The sequence below is a fragment of the Miscanthus floridulus genome, chromosome 1 (assembly GCF_019320115.1).
Source record: "Miscanthus floridulus cultivar M001 chromosome 1, ASM1932011v1, whole genome shotgun sequence".
NCBI classification, from domain to species: domain Eukaryota; kingdom Viridiplantae; phylum Streptophyta; class Magnoliopsida; order Poales; family Poaceae; genus Miscanthus; species Miscanthus floridulus.
This window is the reverse complement of record NC_089580.1, coordinates 118,992,979-119,017,109: the sequence shown is the minus strand read 5'-3', so window position 1 is coordinate 119,017,109 and position 24,131 is coordinate 118,992,979. Positions and strand designations below refer to the sequence as shown.

Genomic DNA, 24,131 nt, shown 5'->3' with positions numbered 1-24,131 from the left:
ATAAGGTTTATACTGGTTCGGGCAGAATGTCCCTACGTCTAGTTTGCTGCCGCCGCTCATGTTATTAGCACTGAAAGGTTCATAATAGGAGGTACAAACAGTTGAGAGAGGGACATGTCCCAAGTCTCTGATGGAAAGGTTGAAAGGGCGCTGAGAGCTTGGTTGCTGCTCGGCTATGTGTTATGTGATGCGTGGTGTGTAGAATTGATCCGTCCCTTAAGTGGGGTGCCCTGCCCTTCCTTTTATAGATCAAGGGAGAGCAGGGGTTACAGATGTGAGAAAGAGGAAAAACCAGAGGCGGAGAAGGTACTTTGAAGGTGCCGGGTCTTCCTTTTCCTTTGAGCCTACTCTACTGACACGGTAGACGGTGCCAGGGATAGCACGTTCGTTGATTCTGATAGGGCCATGCTCTGGCTTCGTTCAGCAAGTGATCACGTCCCATCCCACTCCGGTGGACGGCGCAGCGCGCCAGGGTGCCGAGCCATGACCCTACGGGGAGCAGATGGCGTAGAGGCCCATGTTCGTTACTGTAGATAACATGAGTTTTCTTCTAGACCGTAATGGTTGTCGTATGTTTCCGTCAGGATTCGTGTCTGAGGGCAAATACCGGCGCCCATAACACTGTACGACAAATATCGACGCCCACAACACTGTTTGGGCTCTGACATGTCTGGAAGCGCTTAAAGCGTTAATGTGGTCATATCCTGATGGTACTTTTCTGCAGGTGTGCAGGGTATGGTCATCGGTATTACGGTTGACTTGAGTGCCCTGCCTTATCTGCATGCGTAGTTATGAAGGAGCAGCGCACAGACGTCGGACGAGGCAAAGCCTGTCCCCGGACGTCGAGCGAGGCGTAGCCAGCCCTTAAGGGTCGGACGAGGCAAAGCCAGCCCTCAGGGGTCAGACGTGGCGGAGCCAGCCCTCGATCGTTGGGCAAGAGATATAGTCGTGTTCTTGTCTGTTCGGAACTATAAACGTTTGATGATTATTAGCTTCTCCTCTTTAGGTACCTCAGTATTTGGTCCCCGATAGTATTTTTCAGCGAATAAACAATATTTTTCTCTCATAATAAATCAGCATAAGCCAAATTTCAGCGAAACGAACGAGGCTATAGATGGACCGAGATTTGTTGAGGCGCCAAAAATACTGAATCCTTCGCACAGCATCATACGGTCCAGAATATGCACGGACACACTGAATTGCTAGGTCTTTGCAGATCGCATTACTACAGCATTTTTTACATGGCAGCTGGATACGATAGCAACATTAGACGTAGCCGCATAGACCATGGGCAAAGCCGTATTTTTCAAATATTTTATTATAAAAAGAGATGACGGGATAGTCCATAAACGACGTCACGCGAATCCTATGTGCCTTCTCCTGCGACACTGCGAGCGAATGAATCTTCCGAAGGTGCACAGAAAACACGAATGCGAAGCCTGGTTTCAGTTAGACCGCCTACTCTTAGACAGAGTCAAGTCCACAGTCCACTTTGCTGTGTTCTACTTACAATTCTGCGGACCGCGTGCTCTCGACGGCGACTGCCACAGTTGACGTTTATTTGACCTGCGCCAGCTTCACTCGCGCAGGAACCACATTCCTACGCAAACGCACGCTACATATCGAAGTCGTAATGTTTTCCCCCCTGATATTTTTTTTAAAAAAAACTGGCAATGCTTAATAATCCATCCAGCTCACCAGCTGGAGTTTGTTTTTCCCACCGATCCAGTCACCTTCGCCCTCCCTGGCAATCTACACTTTCGTCACGATGCCAGTTGGACCTCCAACCCAAGGAAAGAAATCACTACAGATAGATACATTCTTTACGCTCCAGCTCCAGCTCCAGCTAGACAGGAGCCGCAAGGTAGTCATGGAGCCACGTACTCAAAACACGGGGCATTTGCCTTGACTTTCAGTGAGTATATATAAGAAATAGACAGGTTACATCCAAAGGGTTTCAACGAGGGCAGACTGAGGGCATGTCATTACTCCTGCCGCTTTTATATCTCCAAAAAATGTGGAGCCAAAAAAGACTCGAGCCTATATACATGATGACGACGAGACGATAAAACACTTTACCACTTCAACTACACAAATCGACGTCAAGGCAAAAAGGATGCAACCTGATTGATTCCTCAGTGCCCAACCAGCACATTGCTGAGCAACCTACCTGAGGCAGCAGTAATTTGCTGACGACCGCATGCAACAGTTACGAGGATCCCTATGTGCAGAATCACCAATCACCCTTGACCAACCAACAGTTGGACTTCTTATCGCTAACAAAAACACAGCACACAAGCATTTGATATGGTTCAGTCAGTGCATTCGCAAAGGAAGCATAACAGGTTTCCCCAAGACTTACAGGATCTGCATGACAATGACAGGCTCCACCATGATTGATAAAGTCGAGTGGTATCAAAAAGATTAAAGTTCAAGAGTTTCTCCAGCGAAATTGCACAATGGCAGTTCACCTGCTCTTCTGAAAAGGTAACTTCAGTAATGAATCTGGACCTGAATACAGCAGCAAAATTCGTCTGTTAGGACACCCATCTAATGAGTTATTGTCAATGAACAAACATAACATACACAGGTTAACATATAGTAGCAAAATTAATTACTGTATAAATGAATCAATTAACATAAATATAACATCATGGAATCTACATACACTAGCTATAGCTGGGATTACATGCTACTATGCCTATGCTAGGCGTGACTGTCAGATGCGAAGAGTGGATCACTATAAACATTAAGTATGAAAATTACCCATAATTTTTTTCTCTCGAACACGCAGGAGAGCTGCGTATCATTATATTAAGAAGAATAAAGGAGTGGGTTTAGAAACCCCATACAGCCACACACCTACACACACCCTTTTACATCTAATAATGTACCTCTCTCTCAAATTCAAACTTGACCCAAGACCACTAGAGAGGAACTCACACATTGGCTGGCTCTAGAGCAAGGAGATTGGATATTCCCCGAGCTCCGGCCAAACTCCACAGGAGAAACTCATCTTTTACTGAAACCAGAACACTATTTAGGCTCGGTTGAATCCCATCAAACACACAGCGATTGCGATGATTCCAAATGGACCAAGCTCCCAGGATGATGATGGAATTGAGACCTTTTTTAGTCTGGTCATCAACCCCAAAATTAGTTCTTGCCCACCATGCATCAAAGGAGTTGTCATCAGGCTCGGGGGAGAGGTCCTGCAGGCCGACCTTATGTAGAATGTTGTACCATACTTGCCGGGAGAAGACACATGAGATCAATAGGTGTTCAATCGTTTCCTCAGCTTGATCACAGAACGAGCAGCGTTCAGGATGGGGCAGACCTCTTTTAGCAAGACGATCTGCAGTCCAGCACCTATTGTGTGCCACTAACCACATGAAGAACTTGCATTTGCCTGGTGCCCAGCTCTTCCAGATTCTTTCCCAAGGACCAAACTGTACAGCCCCAATAAAAAATCCCTCATATGCAGATTTAGCAGAATACACTCCTGAACTAGAGAATTGCCATATATGAGCATCATCTACTTCAGGTTGCAAAGTCAAATCCGAGAGAAGGTCCCACAACTTCAAAAATTCTATCAACACGGGTACTGTAGTGGCAACCCGTATGTCCTGCACCCATTTCATCTCGGTAAGGGCTTCATACACTGTCCTTTTCCTTGCTTTGTTGTTGACTGATCCAAAAAGAGTAGGCACTAATTGATCCAGGCTCTGTCCATGCAGCCACCTGTCGGTCCAAAAAATTGTGTTCTTGCCATTGCCAACTTCTGAGACAATGGCCACTCTAAAGAAAGCTTTGACCGCAGGGTGCACTTGGATCTGGAAAGCCGCCCAGGGCCTATCAGGTTCAGTTTTCTGCAGCCACAACCAACGCATCCGGAGAGCCCATCCCAGCTGCTGCAGCCCGGAAATGCCAAGGCCTCCGAGTTCTGGTGGCCGAGTAACCTTAGGCCAGGCCAACAGGCAGTGTCCCCCCTTCGCATCCCTTCTGCCTCTCCAAAGAAAGCCCCTTCTAATTTTATCAATTGCTTTAAGAGCCCAGGGAGGAAGATCCATTGCCATAGCCAAGTATACCAACATGGAAGTGAGCACAAACTGAACCAAAATCTTTCTCCCGGCCTTTGTGAGCAAATCCGCTTTCCAGCCCGGAAGTCGATCAGCGATCCGATCAATGATTGGCTGAACTTGCTGCTTTGTCAGTTTCCGCAAGGAAAGCGGGACTCCTAGATATTTGCAAGGGAAATCTGATAGTTGACAGGGGAGATGTTCCTGTATAGTGATTTTATCCTCCTCCGAACACTGGATGGGGAAGCCATTGCTTTTTTGCACATTTGTTCTCAACCCTAGGCATCTCCAAAAAGTTGAAGAATATCCAGCGTGATACCTATATCATTGGCCGAAGGACATAGGAAGATTACCACATCGTCAGCGTACAAAGATATGCGGTGCTGCAAGGCCCGTCTTGCTAGTGGTTGCAATAATCCCTCATCAGATGCTTTCTTGACCATATAACATAAGACATCCATGACCAAAATAAATAACATTGGCGACAATGGATCGCCTTGGCGAAGTCCACGTCGATGTAGAATTGTTTCCCCAGGGCTGCCATTGAGGAGCACCTGTGTGGAAGCAGAGGCTAGCAGTCCACTAATGATGTCACACCACACAGGACCAAAACCCAAGTGTTTCATGATCTCCAGCAAAAAAGGCCAGGACACAGGAATTGAAAGCCTTGGTGATGTCCAATTTTAGAAGAATGCGAGCTTGTTTTTGCTGGTGAAGGAAACGAGCAGTCTGCTGGACAAGCATGAAATTATCTTGTATGAAACGCCATTTGATAAACGCACTTTGATTGGGAGACTGTAAGACATAATCTGCTGCTCCCCATTTCTCTCTTGGCTGAAGATCAGGAGATTGGACTGGTCGGCTCGGCTGACCACTCCCTGCTGCTGTAGCAGTAAGGCAGTAGGCCATAGTAGGAATGGCTTCAACCATGTAGTGTAGAGATGGCTGAGCTAAGCCTTGTACCTTAGGAGTAGGTAGTTGGTGTACTCACCAACCTTGTACCTTAGGAGTAGGTTGTACTCACCAACAACTATGTACCTGGTAGAGGTACTAGCACCTGTATATATACTATGCGAAGGCAATGCAGCAAATCAGTTTAGTTTGTCACATCCAGAAGCAGAGCTTTCGACCAACGCTGAGCTTGTGTTGTGTGTGTGAGAGTTGTTCTCAGTATCTTTTACCTCTAGCCATAGTGAGTGAGTGTGCTGGTAAGCTTACTGCTTACCTGTGCAGGGCAGCCGATGGACCAACAAGTGGTATCGGAGCCGTACAAGCGCCGTCGCCAGCCTAACCGATGACGGATGGTTTGGAGATGGGCGACACCAGCGACGCTGCTGTGGCTGCCTAGCCACGACAGGAGGTCGTCGTGCACACGGTGCGGGAGGTCAGCGGCACCAGTTGGACGACGCTGACTCGCACCAACTATGGCGAGTGGGCGGTGACCATGAAGGTCAAGCTCAGAGCCCGACGGCTCTGGAATGCCATTGACAAGGGCATCGACAACGAAGAAGACGACATGTCAACGTTGGGGGCTATCCTCGCTGCTGTGCCAGCGGAGTACATGGAGCCGTTGGGGGCGAAGAACTCTGTTAAGGAGGCGTGGGAGGCCATTGCAGCGATGCGCGTCGGCTCCGACCGCGCAAAGAAGGCGACGGCCCAGCTGCTGAAGCAGGAGTACGCCAACCTCAAGTTCAAGGATGGTGAGTCGGTGGAGGACTTCTCCCTCCGCCTGCAGTCGCTCATCAGCAAATTGAGGATCCACGGCGTCACCATCGACGAAGAAGAGACGATCTCCAAGTACCTCCACTCCGTGCCGGTGAAGTACATCCAGATCGCTCTCTCCATAGAGACGATGCTGGACTTGTCCACCTTCACCATTGAGGATGTGACAGGCCACAACAACGACGGACAGCGGCAAGCTGCTGCAGAGGAGTGGGCTGCCCGGATGAAGGAGAAGAAGTCCAGGGAAGCCTCCTCCAGCCGCGGTGGCGATGGCAAGCGCCGCGGCAAGGCTTCTTCGGAGAAGAAGAAGGTCGACCCCAACGCCTGCCGGCGCTGCGGGAAGACGGGCCATTGGGCAAAGGAGTGCCCAAATCGCAAGCAGGAGAAGAAGGCTGAGGCTCATTTAGCGCAGGCTGATGATGATGATGAGGCCACTCTCCTGATGGCGACATTTTGTGCACTGCACGACGTTGAGGCCAAGGAGAAGGAAGAGGTGATGGCGGTGGAAGAGCACGGGAAGGCTCTGAAGGCTGTCAACCTCAACGAACCGCGCGCCCAAGTCCACCTCGGACGTGTGGGCGGCGAGAAGGAGCAGCGGTGGTACCTGGACTCCGGCGCCAGCAACCACATGATGGGCTCCTAGGAAGCCTTCTCTGAGCTCGACGACAATGTGATCGGCACGGTGATAGCTCAAGGGTGATCTCACGTGACGTCGTGTTCGATGAGATGGCGGCCTGGGACTGGGAGGGTCTGGGCACGGGGGAAGCTGGCAGCTTGAGCAGCACCTTCGTCGTCGAACTCTTAGTCATCCACGGTGGTGGAGACACTGGAGATGAGGTGCTGACTACCCTAGGAGTGGTACCGAGCGGTCCAGCAGCAATGCCGACCACTTCAATAGCAGTGCCGAGCGCTCCAGCAGTGGAGCCGACCACTCCAGGAGTGGTGCCGACCGCTCCAGCAGTGGATCCGACCACTCTAGCAGTGGTGCCGAGCGGTCCAGCAGCAATGCCGACCACTCCAGAGGGGGTGCCGAGCACTTCAGCAGCAGTGCCGAGCGCTCCAGCAGTGGAGCCGACCACTCCAGGAGTGGTGCCAACCGCTCCAGCAGTGGATCCGACCACTCCGGTAGTGGTGCTGAGCGGTCCAACAGCGATGCCGACCACTCCGGCAGAACAGGGAGGCCATGGACCACCGATCGAGTTCACCTCTCCACCCACGACATCGACGAGTACGTGGACGCTTTCCACGACGGCGAGGAGGTCCGGTTCAGGTGGGTGGACAACATCGTCGGTGAAGGGGAGCTCCTGGGTTGGCCAGTCGTTTTCTCGACGACCCAGAGCTACTCCTTGTTAACGCAGAGGAGCCACCGACATTTGCAGTGGCTGAACGCGACGACAATTGGCGCCGGGCGATGTTGGAAGAGATGAAGGCCATCGAGGACAATAAGACATGGGAGCTGGTGGATCTACCGGTGGGTTGCAGGCCGATCGGGTTGAAGTAGGTCTACAAGGTGAAGCGGGACGAGCACGGCACCATTGTCAAGTATAAGGCTCGGCTCGTCGCCCGCGGCTTCGTGCAGCGTGAGGGCATCGACTTCGAGGAAGTCTTTGCTCCGGTGACGCGAATGGAGTCCGTTCGCTTGCAGTTGGCCATGGTAGCAGCGAAGGATTGCGCGTCCACCACCTCGACGTCAAGTCTGCGTTCCTCAACGGCGAGCTCGCGGAGACGGTCTTCGTCAAGCAAGCTCCGGGCTTCGCCGTCAAGGGCGCTGAGCACAAGGTGCTCAAGTTGCACAAGGCACTCTATGGGCTGCGGCAGGCCCTCGAGTGTGGAACGCCAAGCTCGACACCACCTTGGGCGAGCTTGGGTTCACTCGTTGCGCCACAGAGCACGCGCTCTACACGCGGCGACGGGGGAAGAAGGAGCTCGTCGTCGACGTGTATGTGGACGACTTGATCGTCACTGGAGCGCGGGCGAAGGATATCGACGGCTTCAAGCGTGAGATGGCTGCTCGTTTCAAAATGAGCGATCTTGGCGCGCTCTCCTACTACCTCGGCATTGAGGTGAGGCAGGGGAAGGAGCACATCTCCCTGGGCCAGCGTGCCTATGCGGAGAAGCTGCTGGAGCGTAGCGGCATGGCGGAGTGCAAGCCATGCGCAACTCCAATGGAGGAGCGGCTGAAGCTGTCCAAGCACAGCATGGCGGCGAAGGTGGACGCGACGCGCTACCGGAGCATCGTCGGCGGGCTGCACTACCTCACGCATACTCGGCCGGACATCACGTTCACAGTCGGGTATGTCAGTCGCTTCATGAACGACCCACGCGAGGATCACTGGACGACGTTGAAGAGGCTGCTGCTCTACGTCAAGGGGACGCTCGATCAAACGATCATCTTCCCCAAGAGTGGCAGCAAGGGTGGGCTGCGGCTCACGGTCTTCAGTGAGGCACCCTCCAAGGCAAAGGAAGGTGAGCCGAAGCTCACTGTTTTCAGCGACACAGACATGGCGTGCGACATCGACGGGCGACGGAGCACCTCCGGCGTGCTCGTCTTCCTTAGAGCAGCCCCCATTGCTTGGCAGTCGCTGAAGCAAAAGATCGTGGCGCTGTCGACATACGAGACGGAGTACGTCGCAGCAGCCAGGACGGTCTGGCTGCGTCGGCTGCTGGGTGAGCTGACCGGCGAGGAAGCTCACCCACCAGCTCTAATGGTGGACAACCAGCCCGCCATCGCCATCGCCCTCGCCAAGAACCCTGTCCTCCACGACCGGAGCAAGCACATTGACATTAAGTTCCACTTCCTCCAGGACTGCATCGATGGAGGGCAGATCGTCATTGAGTTCGTCGAGACCAGCAGACAGCTCGCTGACATCCTCACCAAGTCACTCGGGCGCCTGCGGTTCATGGAGCTGAGGAAGATGATTGGCATGGATGAGGTCAAGACATCGGGTTAGCAGCAGGATTAGGGGAAGAATTGTAAGACAATCTGTTGCTCCCCGTTTCTCTCTTGGCTAAAGATCAGGAGATTGGACTGGTCGGCTCGGCTAACCACTCCCTGTTGTTGTAGCAGTAAGGCAGTAGGCCATAGTAGGATTGGCTTACTTCAACCATGTAGTGTAGAGATGGCTGAGCTAAGCCTTGTACCTTAGGAGTACGTAGTTGGTGTACTCACCAACCTTGTACCTTAGCAGTAGGTAGTTGGTGTACTCACTAACCTTGTACCTTAGGAGTAGGTAGCTGACATACTCACCAACAACTATGTACCTGGTAGAGGTACTAGCACCTGTATATATACTATGCCAAGGCAATGCAGCAAATCAGTTCATTTTGTCACATCCAGAAGCAGAGCTTTCAGCCAGCGCTGGGCTTGTGCTGTGTGTGTGAGCTGTTCTCAATATCTTCTACCTCTAGCCATAATGAGTGAGTGTGTTGGTAAGCTTACTGCTTACCTGTGCAGGGCAGCCGAGGGACCAACAGAGACACCATCTGGTTCAGCCGCCCTGCTAACCTGTTGGCCAATAACTTTGTGATGAGCTTTGCAAAAGAGTGAACCAAGCTTATTGGTCTAAAATCCTTTATATTTGTGGCATCTTCCTTCTTAGGTAGGAGTGTAATATAGGCTGAATTTAGCTGCTCGAAGTTTCTCATTTTCCAACTCCAAACCAGCAGACACTGCTGTCATAATATCCACTTTGATAATCTGCCAGCAAGTTTTATAGAATTTTCCGGTGAAGCCGTCGGGACCTGGAGCCTTGTCTGATGGCAGCGAACTTATTGTTTTCCAAATCTCCTCTTCTGAGAAAGGGGCATCCAACTCTGCGAGATCATGAGATGGGATATTCACTTCCTCAAGGTTGATGGTAGAATCTCTGTCCACGCTTACCCCCAGAAGATTATAATAGAACTCATTCACAATCTTCTCCTTTTCTTCATGCTTGGTGAGAACCAGGCCATCATCCGAGACGAGACTACTAATAAAGTTCTTCCTTTTTCGATGTCTAGCATGCAGGTGAAACAATGCAGTATTGGCATCGCCTTCACCAAGCCAGCTGATCCGGGAGCGGCTCCTAGCAATTGTTCGCTGCAAGGATGACAGAGCCAAGGCGTGCCTTCTTAATTGATTGTATAGCCATTTCTCCTGGTTAGAAAGGGGGCGACCATCCTGGGCAATCTCTAGTTGATGAATTATTTCTCTTGCCATCCCAAGCTGTGAATTGATGTGCCCAACTTTTTTCTGACTCCAACTTTGTAACCCTCTAACAGTGGCACGAAATTTCCTTGAAAGAGTATCAAAAGGACAGGAGGAAGCTGGTTCAGAAACCCAAGCGATCTCAACTGCCTCTTGGAACCCTTCCAATTTTGTCCAATAAGCCTCAAAATGAAATCTGGCTTTCCCAGGTTTGTTATCATGAAGACCAAGGAGAGGGCAATGATCCGAACCATCAGAGGCTGTGCTCTGCAGCAAACAATTAGGGAAAAGCTGCTCCCAATCAACTGTACACAGAAATCTGTCCAACCTGACCAGTGTTGGTGTATCTTGCTGATTGGACCATGTATATTTCCTCCCATGTAGAGGCAGCTCTTGTAAACCCAAATCATTAATGAGGCGACGGAATCTTCCCATCAGAGCCCTGTTTAGATTGCCATTATTTTTGTCCTCATCTCTGTAAATGAGATTGTAATCTCCCAACACTATCCATGGGCCCTGACAAGCGGCTCGTACGTCCCTTAATTCCTGCAGGAAGAGCACCTTATTGTCATCCCCCTGAGGTCCATAGACACATGTGAGCCACCATGCTTGACCTGCACTTGGGCTGAATTGGACAGAGATGCAGTGGCTGTCCACCCGAGTAGCATTAGCGGGGCCAAGCTCATTACGCCAGGCTACAAGAATCCCTCCACTGGCACCTACGCACCTACCGATGGCAGCTCTACAAAATGGGTAAAGTCTGAACCAAGGGCAGGCAAGAATTGTTCCTCGAGAGAGCTTCTCTATTTTTGTTTCTTGAATGCAAACCACAGTCAACACAGGAAGAGGATACCAGAGTGCGTACTGCATCTTGACGTGCCTTGGAATTAAGTCCTCGCACGTTCCAACACAAGATATTTGAAGGATTCATTGATAGAAAAATATAACAACTCGACCATGTACAGACCAGGAACACATCAGCTCTCTCCATTCACATCCTCAGGGGTTGCCCATCCAAACAGGGCTGCTAGAGCTTGGACATGAGAAGTTGGGAGTGGTAGGCCGAACAACTTGCCATAGTCATCCATGATAGATATATTAGGCAAGTATATATTAGGCAAGTATATAATAGGCAATCACACAATCAGTGTGATTAGCACCTGCTATGTAAAGCATGTACACGCATGTACACCCTGCCATTTTGACTATATATATATGAAGGTCACCCCCCATGCGGGTGTGTGGTGTTTCCCTATCTCTCTGTTCTATTCTACATGGTATCACAGACCGCGTGATCAATCAGATCCCGGCCTTCTGCTTCCGCTCCTCTCTCCTCTCTCCTCTCCACCTTTCCCCGGCGGCTGAACTCCGACGCCACCGTCCACTCACCTGGTCGACATGTCTGTCCCCGCCGACGGCTCCGCTGCCGCGGCACCGCAGGCTATGCTCGTCCACCCCTACACCGCTGTTAACGTGAAGACTCACATCCCGGTGACTCTGGAGATGAAGAATCCCAACTTCACCAAGTGGGCTTCCTTCTTCAAGGCTCTGTGTGGGAAATTCAGTCTCCTCCCACACATCAGCGAGTCTGCTGCTCCCCCTGCTGATGATCCATCGTGGCCAATTGCCGAGTGCACTGTCTGCGGTTGGATCCTGAACACCGTCGACAACTCGGTTCTTGATCTGGCCATCACCGACGAGAACCAGACCGCTCGCGAGCTGTGGGTGGAAATCGAAGCCCTGTTCCGCTCCAACCGCGCACCCCGGGCCGTCTTCCTGCTTGAGGGTTTTCACTCCCTAAAGCAGGGCGACTCGACGATCGACGAATACTGCCAGACGCTCAAGGTCAAGGCCGCTGCCCTCCGAGACGTCGGCGAAACCATCGACGAAAAGCAGCTCGTCCTCAGTCTCCTCCGCGGCCTCAATCCGCGCTTCAGCGCCACCGCCGACGACATCGCCAACGCCACTGTGCTGCCCTCCTTCTCCAGGGCGCGCGAGATGCTCTCCCTCAAGGAACTGCGCCTCGCCAACGACGAGAAGACCACGGCGGCCTCCGCTATGGTCGCCGCCTCCGGCTCTAGCTGCACATCTGCCGAGTGCCATTCCTCCACTTCCGGCGCTCCTTCTAGTGCCCCTTCCAAGGGTCCAGGGGGAGGCAAGAGGGGCAAGGGCGGCAAGAAGGGTTCCTGGCGCGGCCAGGGCGGCGGCAACTGGCAACAGGGCGGCTGGCAGCAAGGCGGCGGTGGGGGAAACCGCCCCATGGTGCCCTGTTTCTGCTACACCCCGTGGCCCCCCCAGGGCGGTGCCCCTCCTCCAAATGGCGGCTGGCAGCAGCCCACTGTCCAGGCGGGCGCCACCAGGGGCTTATGGGTGCCAACCCGCAGGCCCACTTCGCTGCCCCTCCACAGTCAACGATGTGGGATCAAGCCGGCCTAATTGCCGCCTTGAACCAGATGGCGCTCCAGAACTCCGGCTGGGTCATGGACTCCGGCGCCAACTCCCACATGCACAACTCTGATGGTATACTTCTATCTCGTCATCCCTCCTCCTCTCCTTCCATCACTGTTGGCAACGGGCATCAATTGCCTGTGTCCTGTTCTGGTCACTCCCATTTACCTGGCCGCACCTCCCCTTTCTCTCTTCGCAATGTTCTTGTTGTCCCCTCCCTAGTGCGCAACTTACTTTCAGTTCGCCAATTCACTCGTGACAACCATTGCACTATCGAATTTGACGCGTTTGGTTTTTCTGTTAAGGACCTGCAGACCAGACGCGTGATTCTTCGCTCCAATAGCTCCGACGGCCTCTACACCGTCCCCGCCATGCCACAGGCCAACCTCGCCACCTCCACCGACCTATGGCACCATCGTCTTGGTCATCCAGGAGCTGCCACTCTAGATTTGCTTAGGCGCAATAATTCCATTTCATGTAATAAATCAGCTCATACTCTGTCACCCGTGTCAACTTGGCAAGCATGTGCGGCTGCCTTTTGGTAATTCCAGCTCACTTTCATCTCTACCTTTTGAGCTTGTACACTGTGATGTTTGGACGTCCCCAGTCGCTAGCATTTCTGGTGCGCAGTACTATCTTGTCATCCTAGATGATTTCACCCACTTTTGTTGGACGTTCCCACTCGTCCGCAAGTCCGAGGTAGCCACTCACATCATTAACTTTTGCGCCTTCGTCCACACACAGTTCAGCCTTCCTGTCAAGGCTGTACAGGCTGATAATGGCACTGAGTTCGTCAATAATGCCCTCACCACCTTCTTTGCCTCCAGCGGCATTCATCTACGACTCTCTTGCCCTTACACCTCCTCTCAAAACGGCAAGGCTGAACGCATTCTCCGTTCTCTGAATGATATATGCCGCACCCTCCTCATCCACGCTCACATGCCACCCAAATACTGGGCCAAGGCGCTCACCACAGCCACCTATCTCCTCAATAGGCGCCCCAGCTCAGCAATTCACCATAGAGTTCCCTATGAGCAACTCTACCAGCAGCCACCAGATTACGCCATTCTTCGTGTCTTCGGTTGTCTATGCTATCCCAACCTCACCGCTACCTCCAAACACAAGTTGGCCCCCCGCTCCACCGCTTGTGTCTTCCTTGGTTATCCCTCTTCCCATAAGGGCTACCGGTGTCTCGACCTCACAACTAGACGGATCATCATCTCCCGTCATGTTGTCTTCGACGAGAACACATTTCCCTTTCGATCTGACTCCACCAGTGCGCTGCCAAGCTCTCTGGATTTTCTTGCAGGTCCAACCGCACCGGTGATACGCACTGCAGCGGTCGCTCCATCGCCACTCGACGCTGAGCAGCCGCGTCGTCGAGCTCATCTGGAGGAGCTTGCTGAGGACCCGGCCATCATCCAGATTGGCCCGGCCCTTGCACCAGCCGCGCCTCAGCCTGCGCCGGTCGGTCCTCCACCCCTCTGGGTTTACACCCGGCGGCGTACGGCTCCAGCTGCACCGACCCGTTCTCCACCGGCACCTGCTGTTCCCGAACAGCCGTCCCCGGCTCCGGCCGTGGCAGTTGCTCCACCACCACCGCCGCCTCTGTCGCATCCGGCTGTGGTGGCTGCTCCACCACCGCCACCGCCTCCGCCGCCCCCGAGCCAGCCTGTGACGCGCTTCCAGACAGGTTCCCTCAGGCTTGTCGATCGGTACGGGTTCCCCCCGGCTGCTCACGTCGCCACCGACTCCACTGCCTCGCCCATTCCGCGTGACTACAGGGGGGGGGGCCTTGCCGATTCCCAGTGGCGTGCGGCCATGGCTGAGGAATACAAGGCCCTTATCAACAATGACACCTGGCGCCTCGTTCCCCGTCCTCCCAGCGCCAACGTGGTCACCGGCAAGTGGATTTTCAGGCACAAATTCCACTCCGATGGCACCCTGGCTCGTCACAAGGCTCGCTGGGTCGTCCGCGGCTTCACCCAGCGCCACGGCGTCGACTACGACGAGACGTTCAGCCCCGTCAAGCCTGCCACTATTCGGGTCGTCCTCAGCATCGCGGCATCTCGCCAGTGGCCTATCCATCAGCTGGACGTGAAGAATGCCTTTCTTCATGGCCACCTGCATGAGACGGTCTATTGTCAGCAGCCCCCCGGCTTCGTCGACCCGGCACGACCCGACGCCGTCTGCCTCCTCCAGCGCTCCCTCTACGGCCTCAAGCAGGCCCCTCGGGCGTGGCACCAACGCTTCGCCACGTTTCTCCGACAGCTCGGCTTCGTCGCCTCTGCCACCGACGCCTCCCTCTTCATCTACACCGAGGGCGGCTCCTCCGCCTACTTGCTGCTGTACGTCGACGACATCGTCCTCACGGCATCCTCGGCCGCTCTGCTTCGACGCATCATCGACCGCCTTCACTCTGAGTTCGCCATGACGGACCTAGGGGCACTACATCACTTCCTGGGTATATCCGTCACTCGCTCCTCCGACGGCCTTTTCCTCAGCCAACGGCAGTACGCCGTGGACCTTCTTCAAAAGGCGGGCATGGCCGAGTGTCACTCGACGTCGACACCTGTTGACTCTCGTGCCAAGCTCTCTGCCTCGGCGGGCGCTCCTGTCGCTGATCCCGCTGCGTACCGGAGTCTCGCCGGCTCTCTCCAGTACCTGACGCTCACTCGCCCCGACCTGGCCTATGCTGTACAGCAAGTGTGCCTCTTCATGCATGACCCGCGCGAAGCTCACCTCGCGCTGATCAAGCGCATCCTTCGGTATGTGAAGGGCACCCTGTCGGCTGGCCTCCACATCGGCACTGGGCCTGTCGACAAGCTGATTGCATACTCCGATGCTGACTGGGCAGGGTGCCCAGACTCCCGCCGCTCTACATTAGGCTTCTACGTCTTCCTCGGCGACAGTCTGGTGTCCTGGTCGTCCAAACGGCAGACCACGGTGTCCCGGTCCAGTGCGGAGGCTGAGTACCAGGCTGTTGCTCACGTGGTTGCAGAGTGCTGTTGGCTTCGCCAACTCCTTCAGGAACTTCTTGTTCCCTTGAAGGTCGCCACAGTTGTCTACTGTGACAACGTCAGCGCTGTCTACATGACAGCCAACCCGGTCCACCACCGCCGTACCAAGCACATCGAGATTGACATCCACTTCGTCCGTGAGAAGGTGGCTCTCGGCGAGGTTCGAGTTCTCCATGTGCCGTCACGGTTTCAGTTCGCTGACATCATGACAAAGGGGTTGCCGGTTCAGCTGTTTGACGATTTTCGGTCCAGTCTCTGCATCCGGAATCCTGACGCTTCGACTGCGGAAGGCTGATAGATATATTAGGCAAGTATATAATAGGCAATCACACAATCAGTGTGATTAGCACCTGCTATGTAAAGCATGTACACGCATGTACACCTTGCCATTTTGACTTATATATATATGAAGGTCACCCCCCCATGCGGGTGTGTGGTGTTTCCCTATCTCTCTGTTCTATTCTACAATCCAGAGCTTCCTGGCTTAAACCTTCACTCTCCTTGATGACGTGCAAGGCCCTCATCACCTTCTTCTTGTTCCTTGAACTTGCAATTTTAGCAGGCGGTTTAGGCTCAACACACGCAATCCGTCGACTTTGTCGTGGAGGAGCCGAAGGTGTGCGAACCTGAGCCTTTGGCCTTGTAGCACGCGGTGTAGGGAGAATTCTCATGGTCTTTTTTGTGATCTTCGCCATGAAGCTTGATCTCCGTCTGGCCGATGTGGGCGCTAGCATCGCCAGCGTCGAAGGATTATTGCTGGTCCCCTCCGTGGCACTGGTTTCCACTGGGGCAGTGACCAAGACTTGGGCACGTTGTCTGTAGTAAACCTTAGAGCAGGTTCTTGAAGCATTGGGCATTCTTAAGGCTGATGTCGCCGGGCCACCAGTGGGCGTGCATTGCTCCACGCCAACATCAGTTGCGAGCGGCAGCGAAGCATTGCCTCGTGATGGAGTTGACTGTTCCTGCGACGGCTCATTCGACCACATCCTCTCCAGCGTGGGAGACCACGTACTGGCCTCAACCATGGGCTGGGACTCCTTATGTTGCACAGGCTCTTGGCTAGCCTCCAGAATAGGCCCATCCGATGATTGGGCCCCATAGATAGGTCCAGCAGGTGACATGTTAACAGCTTCTTGGGGTCTTGCTGCCGCCACCGTATTCATTTCGCACCCAGGCGTCGCGTCGCGCGAGGCGCTGTAGGTAACCTCCGAGGCGTTTATTTGGGACGAGGAGCCCGCAGTTATGCCAGGCCACACGTGTACCTCTGCCCCAGGAACTGGGCTGTCACCGTGGACCTCCTCAGGAGCTGGTGAGGACGCCGCGGCCGCCATGGGCAAAGGAGCCTCCAAGGAATCAATGCAGGCATCATCCTCCGATGCGACATGCAGAAGGACTAGGGCATGCTCCAATGTCATGTCCGGGGCTGCTGCCATGTGTCCGTCGCGAACCACCTGTGGACACAACCTAGCATGCACCGAGACACGAGGCGCTCCATCGGCTGCCGCTGCCCTCCCCGACACCTCCTACGCCGGCGAGGTGGCTGGCCAAGAACGCTGGCGTCGTTGCTTTCTCCGCCGCCCTTGATCATCATTGGACGGAGGAGATAGTGGTGCAGGTCCTTCCGTCGCCGGTGGCTGATCGAAAGGAACCACGGTAATTTCAATGGGGTAGGTCAGCGTGCGCCTTTGCCTTTCGTTGCCAGCGACTAATGGCTCAATGATCTCGAGATCCATCTCCGCTGGAATGCGTCCAGGGCAAGAACACCAGTCCGCAACTCGGAAGACATCCCGGTGGGTGGCAGTGTCCGGATGTGAATCACTGACCCAGCAAAATTCATCCAGGAGCTGCTCTGCCGTTGACACCTCCCAGGCATGCGCCGGGATGCCACGCAACTCAACCTCGACGGCGAACGGCAGAGACGCTGCTGTTGAGTGTAGGAATCGGGTCTAGTACATGACGTGCAGGCAAAAGGACGGGGCGATGATTGGTCTGCCGCCGTTGTAGACCCTTGCCGCAGCCTCCTCGCTCGGCAGGATTAGGAGGAAGCTCGAGGACCCGTAGCGGCATAGAGTCAGCAGAGCCTCCTCCATCTCGAACCACCGAGCGATGGGCCCGACATATCTTCTTGTTGCTCGGTGACCACGGAAACGACCAGAGCGTGGCCGAGCTCCTCCTCCCTCCGGACGATGCTCACAGACCGATCTATGACACGCCGCGGCTTTAGGGGTCGGGGGTCATCGTCAGTCACAGGGCGATCGTCATCACTCGGCTGAAGGGCCTCGCCGGATCCTTCCTCCCCGTCATTAGTGGGGCGAGAAGAGGAGGGAGGAGCCTGACTGGCATTGTTGTCTGTAGAACGGCGTCGTGTGCCGCCGCCGCCCCTGGCCCTGCTCCCCAGCCATCTCGTCAGGGTAGGAAGCCGAGGTCGCCGGAGGAGGGGCCCGAGGAGCGGCTGGCACAGCCGAAGAGATCGGGCGCCAGATAAACGTTGGCTTGGACATGGCCGCCACTGCGACCCGCCGGCGCGAACAAACGTAAGAACGGTGTCCGGAAGCGCGGCAGACAAAGCAACGCAGGCTCGAACGGCAGCCAGCAGCCCTGTGCGACAGGGAAAAACAGTTGAAGCCCCTTCCTCGGAGGTCCGCAAGGACCCGGTCGACGGGGGAGGCGTTGATGACGCCGACGTTCCTTCCGCGCTTGCTGTCCTTCCACTGCCAGGAAGCCGTCAGCGTCAGGACGACGCGGCTGTGACGGGCAGCTGTCCGTTGCCGGGAACAACACGATTTTGGGGCTCACGTGGTCAACACCCTTCAAGGGCACGGTCGAGGTCACCTGGCGAGCAGCACCGCCAGACTCCGTCAAGACCGTGGCTGAGGTTCCGCCCGCGAGGAGCGCATCCTTGAAGGTCGGCAGCAGGCTGCCGCAGGAGCCGTCGGAGGAAGGCGTGCCCTCACACCACCGTTGAGCCTTGGAGCGCCCAGCAGTGGCACAGGTATGAACTTCAGGAGGCACAGTGAAGAAACTTTCTCCTGATGCCGTGGAGGTGTCCGTCGGACCTGGAGGAGGAAACGACGTGGGGCTGGTGGAGGTGGTGGCCGCCAGGCCTAGACAAGGCTCCGGCGTTGGGTTGGGAGGAGAGGAGCCAGGAGGGACGTGGGGAGGGGGGAGAACGCACATGACGCTTTGCTCAAAAATAAAAAAATTACCCATAAACGCCAGCAACAATTAAACAAGGGCAATCTTTTTAAGGATTCAAAATTTCAAGTCATACTTAATGGACCCTACCATACTAGTATTTGTCAAGCAAATAGTAGAAGGACAAGGAAATGAAGTTCAGATCAGGGTCGACCCTAACTGAGAAAGCTAACATTCATCTCCATGGTTGTGACAGTGAGATGACATTGTTTGATACAGCTGCTCCACGATCTCTAAAGATAGCAGATTTGAGCACATTGTACTGATTAACAACTGAGTTGTACAAAGTATTTGTGAATAGCTCCCTTCCCTGGATGAAAAACAAAAGAGAAGCAGAGTCATAATCACCAACAAATTTCCAAGGAATATATAACAACATTAATCAAACAAAGACAAGCTCAGTGAGCAACAAGCTAATAAAACTTTCGAAAACTAATCACCCTGTTCGCTTGATCGTATCAGCCATGCTTATCAGCCATGATACAGTGTTTTTCTCTCACAACAAAACAACATCAACCGGCTTATAAGCCACCGAGACGATCAAGCGAACAGGGTGAATAGGTGCTATGTTAACATGGACACTTCTTACTAATAAGAAACCTTTTTTGTCTCAAAGGACAAGGGATTAAAGATGAAGAGCAATGGAAAACTTAGATTGCAACAGGACCATTCAACCAGCTCCAAGTACAATCAGTAGGGTTTGTGAATCTCTAAGTCAAAAGAAAAACAAGCATGGAAATATAATCAATATTGCACACTGATGCAAGAGCTTGAATTCCATCTATAAACAAAAATAAGAACGCGCCATTTTCTTATGATTTTTTCATGGTATGGAGAAAATAGAGATGAACCAGTGTTGATCCATTCTAAGAAGTCATACACGAAAGGGACCAAATTACTAGGCCAATCTACTAATATCAACTTTCCTAACAGCATAGATATCCAGACAATTCCACCACTATGCCTTCAGTAAGAGAACAATCAGAGCTGTAGAAGCTTATTTGCTTGTAACACTCAAAATCTATTATCAACGTGACTGCCTGAAATGGAGTTCCATCACCCAACTCCAATGTAAAAGCTACAAGTAAATCAGCTTATAGTGTAGCAAAAATTCACAAGCCAGCTATTTACAGGCACAGTAAGATTGAGGAATGTTGGCTCTTGCCAACGATAGCCAATTACCACATGGAAATACAAGCAGGAGCATAGGAGCATGATAATGTATATAAATATCATTGAGAATAAACCTCATCAGCATTCTTGGTATGAGCAGTAATATCCCCATATTTTATTTCTTCAGTTACTGACAAACCTACTCCATGGAAGGATATCACCCTCTGCTCACCAATCTCTTTCTCAACCTATTCAACTCGAAGAGAAAGGAAAGTTTCAGAGGTACCACAGCAAGAATACTTAAACAGGTACCATGAGCACTAATGAAGTACAGTACCTGTTGTGGTGGAGGCATAACCTCATAGCACAGCAATGATAGTGGATATATGTGCCCAGGAACGCCAGCATGCTCCAGAAGCCTCCTCATACTGTCCACTGCAGATGAATCGAATGGCGCCTGCCCTTGTTTTTGAATGTAGCAGATAAAGTAAAGATAAGGGAACATATACTTACAAAAGCAGCGGACTTTTCAAGCATTGTTTTAGGTAAAAAGAAAGATAATTCTTGTCAGCCACCTCTACAACTGTCACTGTACCATCTCATTTCATTTGCTTGTTAGCAATGCAGTTACATTGAAAGAAGATGTACGATAATGCATAGAAAAGTCAAAATGGAAGAATAAGACCATCAGGCAAGAGAATATACCGGGTACCATTCTCCTGTTGAAGGATTTGGGCGGTCTCTACCACCACTTGGTGCAATCCAAATTAACTGTGAACCACCACTGCGTAATGTTGTACGAAGGTATGTGAGATCAAGCACAAAAAGTAAAGTATACGATAATCCAGAATGAGAAAATATTTTGCCTCACGAGAACAAGAACCAACTTAGCAAATGAGTAATGGTGCACAAAAAGTTTTAAAAATTCCATAGTCATCAACTCATCATATCAAATCTAAGTAATCATCACTGAAGAAGCATCAGAGTTTGATTGGTCACAGAAATGTCATTTGTGAATTTTTGTGTAAGCGTATAGTTCTTTACTCTTTTACTTGATACAAATTTGTGCCATTAGGCACCAACTTTTGGTACAAGTCATCAAGGTAAGGCATCTGAATCAAAGAGACTTATTATTCGTATGGATCATATGGAAAAAGGATTACAGACTAACATGTTATTGTAAGGGAAGATACCGTAAAAGCAAGGCCATTTCCTTGAGACTTCGAGTATTTGATCTCCTCTTCATCTCAATTAGCTCAGGAAAATCATTCATATGCTTTTTCGAGTACACGCAAATGAGATTTCTGATGGGAGAAAATGCTTAAGTGACAAATTGATAGGAGTGAAAGAAAGTAGAGACAACATTGTCACATGTCTAAAAAGATCTGGATGAAGAGAAAGACCTTCCCATGCTAAATGGCTTGCAAAGTGGATCGGTAACAACCCTATCGCCAGCAACATAAACCTACATCAGGTGGAAAGTTTAATCAGGTTTGATTGGATCAAATAGTTCACTGATAACTTAACAGTGTATAATCAAAGAACGGCCTTACTATGTTTTCACTAATCCATGGATTGGTTTTTTCAAGAAGCAAGGAGATAATTGCTGGATCTGCTTCTGTCTGATGGTTAGACATCAAAACAACATTGTGGCCCTGCGGTGACATATTTCAGTACTATTTTGCATAAAAACTTTAGGAACTATTGATTGTACTTAAGTGTATCAAGAAAAGTACTGCAAAAAACCTCAATTCCAACATAAGATGTGTACTAATATGAGAATTGCGGGCCATGATGTCATTATAACTTATAAGAAAGCAGTATTTGCAATCTGAATGTTCCAATAGATATCTCTAAGCAATTCTCAAAATGAGAAACAAATTATCAGTTCCGTTCAGTCCTTACATAGTGATATACATTTTATTTTCATTAAAGAATGTTGATATGATGCCATTGGGCTTCAATACAGAATACACAATGATGGTTTACATAATCCACTTCTTCTAAAAAGACCTTGACGGTTTGAATTCATAGTACCATTGTAAGATCTAGTGCTGAAAAATAAACTAGTGACAATTACTGAATGTAATGTGAACTATATTAACGACAAGATGAATTGACCTGGTGGAGCTTCTCTTCCATGTCATGGAAAACGGAAATGTTGCCAACATAGGAGTTCCTGAGCCGATGAAATGAGATTAGCAGAAGATAAAGGAACTATTACGTCTCCTGGCATGCTTTGGTAGTAAATAAATCAAAATATGTTAGCAAATGGCCCTATATGCGTTGATGGAGGAGATCGACGAAAAGCACTTGAAAAAAAAAGTTGTGCAAGGAAGAAAAACAAGAGGAAACAACTTGTCAATTTTGGTGGGTTGCAGATTACACATGAGCAGTTCCACCCGTAACAATTCACATGCCCATTTCTCTTTTTTATTTCTCCTTGCATTTTTTTTTTGTTCAAGCTCAAATTTTGCATGCACATAGATGAATTGTATGCTCTATTCATCCATATTGTTGTTGGATTTTTCCATACACTATTAGAGATCCATATTTTTGCTTGGAGCACTTAAGATGTTTTTTTGTTCATAAAAAATTCCTCTCACTAAACTAATAGTTAAATAAGTAAACAAGTGACTGAAGCAAGACGATATTGATAAATGGGGCATGGCTTTCAGAAATGGAAATGAAGGTTACGCTATAGATTAAGCAGATATTATCACCTTCATCTTTATTAGACTCGACATAATGTAAACCTCAACAGTCAACAACATGCTGGAAATATCTGAACAAAGAATTTGTTTTATTTGGACATTACCATTCTGTCATTGTGCTACAAACTACAATAAGTTTGCATGTCATGAAAACAAAAGAGCCACTTGATTCTATGCTCTAGATAATTAATCCGCGGCAAATGAAAACAACAATTGTGAGTGAAGCTGGTAAGGCATGCTATCCACCCCAGTCAAAAAGAATAACTTCCAGAGGTACAGCAGACTTTGTGTGAATTATTTGAAATTACAATGTTATCAGGTCAGATTTTGTATTACCTGAAATCTACCAGAGGCCTAATGTAGTTCTGACCAAACATGTAATAGTCAAACGGTTCCCGCACAGCTTTGTGATAAGGTGGAAAGGTAAATGGATTCTGCAAAAGGATGGAGCATGGTATTAAAGGCCATCTTGGAAAATAAATAAAATTGTTGGAACAAATTGTGATGGAAATCGGAGTAGATGGTGAAACCTGTACATCCAGTAGAACACGATCAAACAAAGCCGTCATATTTGAAAGCATGATCTCATATGCATTAGGATCTCCATTTTGCAGGACCTAATAAAGCAAAACATTCACAAGACATGAACCATAACAAGCTGATGATAGCACATAAAAAATACCAGAAAGATCAGCCCAGTAGTTCTTACAGCATTCCTGTAATTATAATACAGCTCCTCCAGGTTACTGGTAACATCTGCAGGAAGTTTTCCATTATCCAGTTCCTTTCTGATGTGTGAAATGAGCTCTGCACAACGTGTGAATAGGGGAAAAGAAAGAAGTTGTCAGTTTCTCTGCATACCAGATGATTCTATATTAATGTGGCATGTCAGCATGTGAAATTCCTAGGTCCAGTTCCATCAAAAAAAATCCTAGGTCCATTCCATGCGACTACGCAAGCAGTTTGGCATAAGACTACTTCAGCTGGGCAGTTGTGCCTTCATCACTAGATTAAAGACACCAGTAGTGACAGTGGATAGTGACGCAAATGCAGTTATTAGTGCGAAACAATCAAAAAGATATGGGCAATATAAGCGCAAGGCGGGCTGCATTTGGAAGCAGCAGCAAACCAAACCTTCCTCGTCGAGCAGCGATGAGGGTCCCACCACCTCCTCGGCGCCCATATAGGAGGCGAGCACAGCGCCCTTGGCCGGGACCCGCGGGCCCCGTCCCCCTCCGGCAGCTCTCCACGCGGCCTTGGCTTCCAGCTGAAGTGCCCCGCGGCGGGACCGTAGGAGCCTCGCCGGCGCGGCGAGGATAGCGGCCCGCGGCGAGGCCAGCCAGAGCGACGGCAAGGAGGCGGCGGTGGCGGGGCAGGCGCCCCCTGCGAACGCGACCAGCGTCGGCGCGTGCATGGGGAAGGGGCGACGGAAGGTTCTAGAAACCTAATCCGAAAACCCTAGTGGGAGTGGCGGCCTGGGGAATAGCGCACGAATCCAGCTGCGGAGGCGGCGGAAGACGGACGGAGAGGGCGAAGAAGGCGTCGACACTCGACAAGAGCCTCGGCCGCTCACCCCTGCTAGCAGCACATTTTCCTCGATTTCTCTGTTCAGTTTTTTCTCCTCAAAAAATTAAAATAGAAGGAAAAAATTATC

General features: G+C 51.1%; 2 protein-coding genes across 4 annotated transcripts; one reads left to right on the top strand and one right to left on the bottom strand.

Moving 5' to 3' along the window:
- Window positions 1-1,874: 1,874 nt before the first annotated feature.
- LOC136491788 (glycerol-3-phosphate acyltransferase, chloroplastic-like) lies at window positions 1,875-24,090 on the bottom strand. 3 transcript variants are annotated; one of them, XM_066488032.1, is made up of 14 exons: window positions 23,612-24,090; window positions 23,187-23,284; window positions 23,008-23,094; window positions 22,814-22,911; window positions 21,885-21,942; window positions 21,317-21,418; window positions 21,167-21,228; window positions 20,957-21,067; window positions 20,469-20,547; window positions 20,101-20,220; window positions 19,898-20,011; window positions 18,805-18,960; window positions 2,363-2,511; window positions 1,875-2,276 (listed from the first exon to the last, which is right to left on the bottom strand). In XM_066488032.1, exons 1-12 carry the CDS (start codon window positions 23,889-23,891, stop codon window positions 18,826-18,828), a joined length of 1,344 nt encoding a protein of 447 aa, XP_066344129.1. In that variant the 5' UTR covers window positions 23,892-24,090; the 3' UTR covers window positions 1,875-2,276; window positions 2,363-2,511; window positions 18,805-18,825. The 3 variants fall into 3 exon arrangements, with proteins under 3 accessions (XP_066344129.1, XP_066344125.1, XP_066344132.1); XM_066488028.1 differs by having other exon boundaries at window positions 18,811-18,960; XM_066488035.1 differs by having other exon boundaries at window positions 18,824-18,960.
- Window positions 11,386-12,423, top strand: LOC136462142 (uncharacterized). Its single transcript, XM_066461358.1, has one exon. The coding sequence runs from the start codon at window positions 11,386-11,388 to the stop codon at window positions 12,421-12,423; it is 1,038 nt and encodes a 345-aa protein (XP_066317455.1).
- Window positions 24,091-24,131: the final 41 nt, after the last annotated feature.